This window comes from Protopterus annectens, chromosome 3.part0, assembly GCF_019279795.1.
Source record: "Protopterus annectens isolate FY-2018-M chromosome 3.part0, PAN1.0, whole genome shotgun sequence".
Classification (NCBI taxonomy): domain Eukaryota; kingdom Metazoa; phylum Chordata; order Ceratodontiformes; family Protopteridae; genus Protopterus; species Protopterus annectens.
In genome coordinates, this window is record NC_056731.1 from 534789723 (window position 1) to 534801491 (window position 11769).

At 39.1% G+C, this 11769-nt stretch overlaps 1 protein-coding gene across 1 annotated transcript in view; it reads right to left on the bottom strand.

The window, feature by feature from the left end:
• The window catches only part of LOC122796865 (programmed cell death 6 interacting protein), a 1552575-nt gene extending 1544619 nt beyond the window's left edge, over window positions 1-7956 (bottom strand). Inside the window, exon 1 of the mRNA XM_044065610.1 lies at window positions 7636-7956. Coding sequence (XP_043921545.1) covers window positions 7636-7841 — 206 coding nt within the window. The 5' untranslated portion in view covers window positions 7842-7956. The remainder of the gene's footprint in view (window positions 1-7635) is intronic.
• Window positions 7957-11769: the final 3813 nt, after the last annotated feature.

Here is an 11769-nt window from a genome sequence, read left to right on the forward strand (position 1 = left end):
CTGAATTTGCCTGTGGGGGCAATACAGAATATGTATACCTGTTCAAAGATGTAGGAGTTAAATCATTAATATGAAGATCATGCAATCAAAAAAAAAAAAAAAAAACACAACAGCAGGGAAGAACAGGCTGGATTCAGACCGAACAAAGAAAGCTGCGATCAAATCTTCAAAATTCGTCAGCTAACGGAGAAAATAATCTGGTGTGGACAACATACAGTTATAGTCTTTATCGATATCAAATTCGCATTTGACTACACCCACTGACCTGCCCTGTGGAAGACATTTGAGTCCAAGCATGTGCCAAAGATAATCATCAGACTCCTTCAAACGCTGTACAATGGTTCATCCAGCCAGGTGCATATTTGGAACAAACTGTATGAAAAGATCCAGACTAGGGTCCATCAAGGGGATGTTGTCTCCACTGCTATTCAACACAGCAGTGGAAGCCATTACGAGCAGAGTATTTGAGGGCTGGACCAAACACCAGTACAATGATGCTCATTCTGCAACTGACCCGATGTTTACAGATAACAGTGCCATTTTCACAAACAGTGATGCTGAGACCACAAGATATCCTCTACGACATCGTCCACTTCATCCCATCATATGTACTACAGACAAACATGGACATAGCAACTGACAGGTCATGAGCCATTGTTCAAACTGAACTCCCCCAGGGTGGACAAACAAAAATTTATGTATACGAGTTCACTAGTCCAGAAGAAGAGGACAACAGCTGAAATCCATAACAGGATTGGACAAACCACCGGAGCACTTGCCTCACTCAAGTCGGGTCTATAGAAGAGGACAAACATCTCTATCAAGATTGACCTTTTCCAGGCACTTATCTTACCAATTCTCCTTTATAGATTGGACACTTGGATTCTCCTCAAGCCAGACCTGAACAAGCTTGAGGTTTTCCAAATGTGATGGGAATCTCGCTTCATGACCGCATTAGAAACAAAAGCATCTAGACCAGCAACCAACAAACACGAGGCTGCACTGGCCTGGACGTGTGCAGATGGACACCAGTCGCTTGCCATACAGACTTATGGAGAGAGTGCCCCATGAACTGGACAGTTCACAAATCTGCACCATAGAAGATGTGGGCTAAACAGGTTGAAGAGGACCTGAGAAGCCAGTGTCTGCCAACAGGAGGCCAGAAACATTGTCATGGACCGAAGAGCATGGAAAGACTCCATGAAGGAAGCCCGCAATCCAGTGGCATCCACAGCAGCACAACAATCATGGGGTCAACCATCTCCCAGGGACAAAAGAAAAGGGTAAGAAGAGTGTGTATATGCCTTTATGTATGTGCAATATATGTATATTTATATGCATGTATGTATCGCTAGCATTTTATATCTCACCATAGTCACTGTGAACTTCTACTATGCAATGATACAGAAAATGGAGTATTACCTACCAGATTTCATAACTTTGAATTTTGATTATATAACATGTATTTTGTAACTTTTCTCCCCAGGCCTCTGCTGAAAAGGGGCACTTGCCCACTCAGATAATCCTGGTCAACAAACGGAATGAAGGAATGAATCCATCCATCACCCCTTTTCCCCATGAAAACTAATACAACGAGAGAGAGAGAGATGTGTAACTGTACAGCTGAAAGCTTCAGAAACATCAGTTACTCAAATGTTATACAGTATGTTGAGCTACTAAACATAAACAAGTTTAATGCCAGACTGGAACTGAAATATTGTACCTTAATTAACAGCAACAGATTTTTTTCAAATATAAGATTGAGTAATAATATCATAGCAACTGTTAACTTATAATAAGAATGGCGAAACACTAATTACATGGATAAGTTTCTATTCTATTCGATTTATATTCAGGGCAATCCTAACATGACTAAGTAATTTTGTTTTCTGAAAAAAAGGTGGGGGTTAATATGTAAAATTTTATTAATTCTCCTTTGGCAAAAACAAAGTGCCCACAAATTACCACATAGGTGGTAATCCATTAAGTACAGAAGAAGTAATTAGGGACCTGGGGACCCAAGTTGATACCAATCTCTCATTTGACAACCACGTGGCCAAAGTGGTTATAAAAACATTTTATATAGCCCACCTAATCATGAAGGGATTCACATCTAGATCAGGGGAGGTCATCGTGCCTCTTTACTCATCCCTCATCAGGCCCATAATTGAGTACAATGCCCCTTTTGGGATGTACCTTACCAGACACCTGCAGCAACTGGAAAGACCCCAAAGGTACCTCACCAAGAGGATCAAAGGGCTCAAACAGATGCCATATGCTGCCTGGTTAAAGAAACTCCAGCTCTACTCAGTGGCATACCGCCTGCTCAGAGGCGATCTGTGCCTGACGTATAAAGCCATGTCCAACCCGGAATTAATGGACATGCTGCACCTCAGAAAATCCAAATCCCATTGAGCTAAGCGCTCGAGAGACTTGAACCTCAGCACTGAAATAAATAGGACATGCTGGAGGGACAGATTCAAAACCCAGAGGCTCCCTTCACAATGGAATAAAATCCCCGTCCATGTTAGGCAGAGTCTCATTGACTCTCTTCAAGAGGAATCTTGATGAGTGGATGGGAGATCGTAGGTTTACCCCGGGTATCACTTCTGTGTCACTGTTAGAGGCACAGTATACTAACCCCAAAAAAGGGCATAGCAAAATTAATTTAAAATGGGTGGCGAAAGCCAAACACACTCTGGCTAGGCTTATAAATGCCCTAGGGCAGATAGCCTAGTATGAACCTATGAATCTATAATCTGTTAACCAGGTAGAGCACAGATTTCAAATAACCAATTTCAGTGTCAACCCAGAAAAACATCAAACACCTCATATCACACAAATTAACAGAAGTAAATTGTACCAATGTTTTTCCATTTACACACATTTACTTTGCTTTTGACAGTCTTTCAGTCAAGCATCACACAATTCCTGCCCTCCCTTAAACCTCACTCCTCCTCATGTTGAATATTATTCTGCATGTATTGTTACCACAAATTCCCTGGCTCTGCAATTTGCTCCCTCCTTTTTCTAAAAGGATCCTTCAAGTTCTTTTCTCTATTTTTACAAGATTCAATAATTCAAATACAGTTGGTTTAGATTTCAATGTGCTTGCAGCTGCTTTTTTGGCAGCCAGAAAGAAGAATTAAACCTAATAAAGCTTTACTACATCTATGCAAAATAATTTCCTTAGTTAACTTTTTACTCATCCAATATTTCTAAAAGAGTAGTCTGTACAAAATTTGTAAAATCTCCCCCTTCATTAAACTCCCAAAACACATGCTCCCAGTTACCTCTTTCTTCCCCATCATACCTTCAACATGTGCTATCCAAGGAAACCACTGCACTTTGACATATACACAGTTAGATTTTAAGAGGCAAAGAGCTTATAACTATGCAACTGTTAATATCCAGGAGTTGCATAAAGTAACAGAGGTAAATATATCTATCGCCGGAGACAGGTGACCAGGTTTATAAAACAAATTACAAAACAATACATCTAACAAAGGGTTACATCGATAGCGGAGGTTGCTTATGATGCAAAGCGAAGACTGCTTATGATGCAAACCTAGACTCTGAAGTATTTTAGCAGTGAATTACCATAAGATTTTTAAGTACATAGAGGAAAGGAAGTGTGTCAGTAAAAGCTTGATTAGGTTATATAATCCGAGATACTTCATTGGCATTTTACCATTTTTAGCTGAGAACAGAAATTTGGGAAAGAGGATATGTTTTGTTTTAAAAGTGAGATTGGTATGGGCTCCCAGATTTCGTTATCTAAAACATAGTAGCAGGGATACTGAGTATGGTGAAGAGAGAGCCATATTAAAAATTACTGTTAAGATTCAACTCTAATAGGCAGAAATGCTAATCATATTTTTTTCTTGCATTACAGGACTGAAAAACTGCAACCTTTACTGGCACTGTTCAAATAAAATGTGACACTGGCACTGTTCAAATAAAATGTGACAATTCAATAAATATTAAATTACATGAAAAGCTAAGTTTATACTTGCCTGTACAGAAGCACGGACCATATGACTATCATTTTTTGTAATCATACAACCCAATATGTATGACATTAAGTGAAACTGCTAAAATAGCACAGAACCATGTTAACTACATAAAAATGCATCTTTAATGTCTTGAATGGTAATACCATCAAGAATGAATCATAGGACAAGCATGTAACTCGTGTTGAGTTTGGCAAACAGTTTTTAAAAAGTTTGCTATCTTTTCATATTGGTTAACTGACATTTCTTGATAAATAGCTTTGGGGTGCCAATTTCTAAGCTTTTTGAACTTGCAAAAAAAAAAAAAAAAATACAATGCAATGGAACAGTAGTAAAGAATATGGTTAAGTAGCAAAACCAAATGAAGGAATAAAACAACACATGGGAAAATTTGGGGTTATGTAATAAATGTAAGGTTTTAAATGTCCCTTTAGACAATGCATGCTGTGTAAACATCAATCTTCTTAAACCTACAAAATTATACAAAGTTCTGCAAGCATCAAGATAGTGTACTACACTGATGAAAAGTGTGTGTGTGTGTGTGTGTGTGTGTGTGTGTGTGTGTGTGTGTGTGTGTGTGTGTGTGTGTGTGTACACTTGACAATAAGAACCCTGGGAATATTTCTGTAACAATTGCCAGCGTCAACTAATCAGAAAGATGCTGCTTCAGTGGCCTGAATAGCTGAAACTACTAAGTTAATATTTCACTTAAAAGAACATCTGGAAGCATTAACTGAAAAAGCAACTAAAAGACAGTCTTTCCTGGTTGGGGGGGGGGGTGAGTATGCCTGTTTCAAAAGCATGTATATATGTGGAAAATGCCTAATGAACAAGCTTTGCACCAGTCGTGCCATGTTTTAGCTTAACAGACAAAACACCATGTTGGATAATTAGAAGACCAACAACAATGCAAAAATAAATTCACTTCCTACTGGTTGGCAGATACTGGAAAAAGATGAAATTGTGGTAAAGCAGGAACATGAGATGGAATCTAAATTTAATGCTAGTGTTACTGTAATTTCACAGAGTATACAGAAAATGTGATACACACAACAGTAATGCCAATTATGCTGATTTACTTTTATTTGGACGTACAAAATTGCCTTGTGAAAGGTTTAAGAAATAAACCTGCTGATAGACTTCTCACAAGGGATAATTGGCTAGGCTTAAAATGGCTCGCAAGGGCAGTTAGCTTAGTATGAATCTATGAACCTAATCCTTATTTCCTGTTTAATCTTACTGGTGGAGGAGCCGATGTCCTTTTGACAATGCACGGCCATACAAACTGGTGAAGAAAATTATTAAAGCCAATTGAAATGTGTGACATGTCAAAATATTTTACTTAAATTTGTTTACATGGTTATACCATCTGGAGTTCTGGTTTGATAAGAAGATGCTCTCAGGACTGATTAATACGTTTTAAGGTTAAACGGACAATACTGACATGTGCAAGACATTTCAACACTAGATTAAATTACACACTACAAACAGAACTAATGTAGATGGAGATAATGCACAAAAGAGGAGAAATTAGGTAAATTTTCAGCACAAGACTGTCAAAAGGCATAGTTGCCAGTTTGCCAGCCAACGGTCTCAAAAGAAAGGTTAAATTGGTAAATAAAAGGACACTGATCAGAAATGAGACAACAGGCAGATCTGAGTGGAAGGCTATAGATTGGTGCGTCATGATAAAAAGTAATGAGGGATATGAGATTATCTTTTCTTCCACCAGTATTTTTTGTTAAGCATATTTCAAACTACTGCTTTTTGTTAATTATTGGAAATTTTGCCTTCAGAGCTTCCCAACAGAAACAAGTGCAATCAATGTTCTCTGCTTTTTCTTTGTATTTTTGTGTTAAATGTTTTTTAAAACATTTATTTTTTGTTAATAATGCACGAGGAGCTGTCCGCCCCAGGTCTCCACTGAAAATGAACCAAAAACCCAGTCGGACATCCCCGGTTAACGTGTGTGTGTGTGTATCATTTTTTCCAAAACAGTGAATAAAAGTCCTAGCCAAACTTAATTGGCATCCTAAATCTGTCAGAATAAGTTATCCAAAACTTTTCTACCCTAAAGAAAAAGGCGGTCTCAATCTCCTGGACTTTCGGTTCTATTACTGGATCATTCCCGCGAGTAGAATCATTTCAATTCCGAACTCTGATTTTAAAAAAAAAAGACATCTGGGCCACGTCATGGGCAAAAAATTATGCACCAACATTTGCTGATCAACAACATCAAACCTAAAGCGCTCCCATATATTACCTCAATAAAACTTCAAAATATGAAGATAATACTCAATTTTAAATCCTTTCAAGATCTAATAAAACCCCTCAATATGGATAAGCTCAAGCTGACCTTCTACATGTCTTATGGTTTTGCAAACATGCACAAACTTTGGTGTTCTATAAAGGTGTGATTAGAAAAAAATGGGATACCAAAAGTAGACCATCATGGGAGCTAGCCATTCTTCATATTACTAACTTCAAGTTTGAAAAATTAAAACACCATGTCTTAATCTCTATATGCCTGCTAGTTAAACTATATAAACAAAAAACTGTCTCGACAGCACTAAACTTTCTAGGATTTGCTTCAGAAAAATGGCAATCAAAATACATTACATCTCAAAAAATCGTCTAAAATACGAAAAAACAAATATATTTCCTGAAATTATGGAAGACAATATATCAACATATTTTACATGACTAGTGTAAGACCAGAATCCCTACTCCATTACTTTACCTATACATGAAGTCTGTATATCCTTTACACTGGTATACTCCCATGGCATACAAGTAATCAGTATTTTGTACCTCACAATATTACTAATACATTTAAAGCTGCTTTGATTTTCCTGATCCCTTTGGTAGCACTGCTTGTAAATATTGTCATTAGTTCCTTTTTGTAAGTTAACAGTGTATTTGAACTTGTACTGGAACTATACTGCCCATTTTTTCTCTGCTGCGTTAATTTGTCCGATTGTAACTTGTTACTCCGGTTTAAAATAATAAATTTATTTGGGGAAAAAAAGTTGCAGCCATGCCCATAAAGCGCAACTCAACCGGCAATTATTGGTGAAAAGACCTACCAAAAACAGCTTAAAGAAAGGCCCAATACAACGGGGGGGGGGGGGGGGGGGTCAACGCAGAATTTATCTGATCGCTTTAACACAAAAATCACATTTGCGGATATGCATCACTCGAATTCTTGAGCAATGCATCCACATTAGGTATACTACAAAAAGATATTCAAAACAACGTGTAAATAATAAATCATCCTTCTTGATTTCCCTCTCCTTGAGGTGAAGACATGAGCCAAAAGTAATGTTTACTAACATTTTCCTCAACATCAGGAAACAAAACAACACCGATACAAATAACAATGCCTATTATTACTATTACTGAAACTCAACACACCCATCAGATTCACAACGTTCTTCCTTCTAACTCCGGGGCGGTTACAAATGTACCTGTTTATCATTACCTGGCGGGGCTCAAGGCCGGGTCTCATCACTTATCTAAAAGGCAAAAAAATCATATATACAAAACTAAAAGCAACAAAAGACGTCCAGACTACCCATTCTATTACACTTTCACGGCCATAAATACAAAATACAGCAATAACCTGAACAGTGTCTCTAATGAACTTTCGTGTTTGTCCAGCGGCCGCCCAACCGCACTCTTTCGGAGCTTATTAAGCTCTTCAGCAGCACGACAATACTCTGCTTGCTCCTCACCACTCGGGTATGTAGCACTAATGAATTTGGAGAGGGGCTTAGACAAATCCACTTCTGAAGACTTTTTTAACGGTACAGAAATGAAGGTAGCCATAGTCGATCACAAAACCCCAGAAATAAAACCACAATACTTCCTCAGAGCGAAAAAGAGTTTTATCCACTGCTCTACTTCCTGGGCAAGATAGTTACATCACTGTACGTCAGAATGAGTAAGTACAGCTGACTTGGTCACGTGTAGGGAAAAAAAGGAGCAATAACCGCATAAAACACGTGTTCTTATAAATTCCTCTTTAACGATAGTAATTGAGATAAGTTTTTTTTCCTCCCTTTGACTTTCTCCCATTTTGGGATCGTTGGGTATGTAGAGGAAGGATACAACGAAATATGTACCACCACAATTCTCAACTGTCCAGATTTTTATCTCAGATTTCTGGTCTGTCAGTTATAAAATGTGTCGTTTTCTGGCAAATCACTGAAGATGGACGACATTAAATAAGGGCAGATATATTTGAGCTTCGGACTTAATATTTTTATGAAAATGCGTGCTAACTGAAATCCTGTTATTCTACCAAATTTCTAAGTTTATACGAGCGATATTTAAAATCCTTCCCTGTTTTGAGGCTTTAGTTCCCCATTTTTTGTCTTTGTCCTGACTTTTTGTACTAAAAAGTTGAGAGATGTGAGCTCAACAAATACTGGCATTAGCGTTAGGGTTTATAACGGAGTTACTTCAATAAACAATATTATACAAGCCCGATAAACAGCAACAAATTAAAAAGCATTACTCTGCCAGTACTAATAAGCCCTTATGTGTCGTGTATTAAGACACAGTTTTTTTTCTTGTTAAGATACCAAATGATACCAAAACGCGCACGTACTCCCGATCACAACGCTGAAACATGTACTGCAGTATCACTAATTGTTTGTATTCGGTGCACCGGTTTCAAATTACGTGAAGGTATTAGGTTGAGTAGATTAAAAACTGCACTTGTCCGTGCCAAGTGTTGGTTGTCACTTCTAGCTGAACGGATACGTTATCCTTATGAATGTGTGGTTAATAAAATAAACTACCAGAAGGATGGTAAGTGTGCGGATGATGCCGCACTTAAAATACGTCATACTTGTCAATTCTGTTAATCAACAAATGTGGTTTTGTCACATATCATTGAGGACAGAAGTAACTAAACAATGGCAGACGTTCGAGAACTCCTTTTGAGTTTCAGACTTCATATCTTTCAGGAAATGCTTGTTGATGCATGTTGTTCTAGCAACTTTCTAAGTTTTTAAGAGCAATATTAAAAATATGTACATTCTCTTGCCTGTGTCCTCTTCATTATTTTTTGGCTTTTTCCAGATTTTTTTGAAATCCGAGGTTGGATGTATGCCACAATTGGACTCTGAACAAGCGCACAAGTAAATGGTGGTCAGAATGCAAAACCAATGGCACATGGAATGAAACTGTGTACAGACGAGACAGTTGTCATTGCAGCAAATGGAGGAAATCGGCAAAAGCCAAACGCTGATATAGAAAGGAAAATCAGGGAATGCATTAACAGCATCAGATATCTGGGTGAGGAGAAGGGGAAATATGAATAAGATCAAAGCTAGAATTAGAGGTGCTGCAACCAAATAGCACAGTGTCAGGGGGTGTTGTGTGACAGAAGAATTCCAAAGAAGCTGAAAACTATGCTATGCAAAACAGTGCTTCTCTATGGCACAGAAACCTGTGTACTGAAGGCAGAACACTTTCAGGAAGCTTGAAGTGAAGGCGATGAAGTGCCTTTAAAAGGTTATATTGTGTATGCTTTAGCAGAGAGAAAAGAAATGAGGATATCAAAGCAGAAATCACAGCAGCCCCAAGTGCAGAAAAATTCAAGGAAAACAGATTACAACAACTCGGTCAAATGTACAGGAAAGCACATGAAAATTTGGGAGAGATGTGAAAAATACAAGAGAAAACAAGGGCACTCTGCCAAGACATGAATGGATTGTTTGAGGGAAGACCTGCCGCAGTTAAGCAAGATGGTCAAAGAAGGTAGGAGAGTGGCATTGAATTAAGAGAGGTGGCAGCGATTGATGTGACACCCTGACCTCATGTATCAAACTTGGCAAACTTGGGTTGATAATAATGGTGATGATAACAAGTAGAAAAAATAAAATAGTAATCCTGCACCGATGTTCTTGGGGAAGTCATATTCCTCACAATGAACTAACTTGTGTATTTAATTTCTACCATTGCATGTGGCATTTAATACTGCATTCCTACAGCGACCTCAGTGCTTGCTGTGTGCATTATCAGGTCGTGTCTCTAATTGCTGAAGAAATTACTTGAATCCAGAATGGGCAGCACAGAAAAAAACTGTGCTATCAACAGTTAAGTGAGCCAGAGTAAATCAGGTCAACTAACAATATTTATGAGAGGACGTCAAAACAGCAATACTGTGTTAACTGTGCTGATTAATAAAGCTAAGCACTAAGCAGTGTATAATATTCCACAAGCATATTGTTTGCTTCTCTAATAACATGTTATTATTAGAACGACTCAGTCATTGTCCACGCTGGTGTCAACGACCTGAGACGTACCTCCTTGGACTACATGAAAGACAGAGGAGAGGAGCTCTCTGATTATGTAGCCCAGGGGTACACTGACCTTGAGCAGTATCTACCTTCACCTAGAATGGCCCCAAAATCTGGACAACACCAAAGAAGGGAGGGGGTGTCATATTCATAAAGACACCACACACCTCAAGGTTGGGCAACGACATGATGCAGACCAGGAGACCATCCAGGTGCAATTATAGGCAAGACTGCTCTGCAATTTTTATGTATGTTAAACAATGGGGGATAAATGTATCTCAAACACCATCCATACTAGGTGACTTCAACCACCTAATATAGACTGGGAACACCTCAAGCCCAAACACTCTAGCCCAAGGTTCCTGGAAAGGTTCCTGGAGTTCATAAACTCCAACTAGTCACCATCCCACCCACAAGAAAAGAGAGAGAGAACATATCATATCATCACATCATCAATCAACAATCAACACACGATAGCCCTCACTGGTGAGCCCCTGAGATCTCATCCAAGGCAAATTTTGAGAGAAAAATCACCAAAAAAACAGCATCCATGGGACCGATGGTGTGTCCCCGGCTGTGCTCCCATGAACTCATGAGAGATGAAATTAAACCCAGTTAGGAGTTTGCTTAGCCTCACCTCAGGACTCTCACCACGGGGCCCGGGCACCGCGCTGCCGCGTATGGGTCCCATCTTTCCGGTGGGCGGTGCCTCCACTTCCCCTGGAAATTAACTTCCATAAGCCTAGCTTACAAATCCATCATAAGGATCATAATGGAACTCATAATGGGCATATAAAAACACGACGCACTTTGGACTTTGATTTTTGTTGGCTTTGGAGGCAGATGATCAAATTTTTTCTTTTTTTTGACTCTTTTTGATTCTTTTCCACAGAGATGAAGGAAGGGAAACAGCCTACCTTACCTTGACCAGCCTTCTGCCAAAGGCACAATGCCAGGTATCATCAAAAATCAAAAATCAAAAATAAACCACAAACCCACCACACCCATTTATGAGAAGCAAGATGGCTAAGTGGGCAGGACAGAGAGCGCAGGGGTCTGGAGCCATGAGCAGACTCAACTGTCAAAGCCTGTGTGAAGCGGTGTCCCACAGGCCAGTCCCTGGGTCCACTTTTGCATCTGCTTTTCTACTTTCTGAAGTACAAAGCAAACACAGGAGGGTTATGGAGTTTAAAGTTGCAAACAACTCTGCGCCAGCGGCAGCAGAACAGAAAACATCCAACAGATACTCCCTTCCCTCACCAGAGCAAGAAACGGATAACTGGTGCAGGGCCATAGCCTAACCAAGAAATGTAGACCTATGATTGAGTACAATGCCCCATTCGGAATGTATGACCAGACACCTGCTGCAGCTGGAAGGCCCCAAAGTTCCCTCACAAAAGGATACTTCAGTGTCACTGCTTGACAGAGCACAGCAAAATAATAGG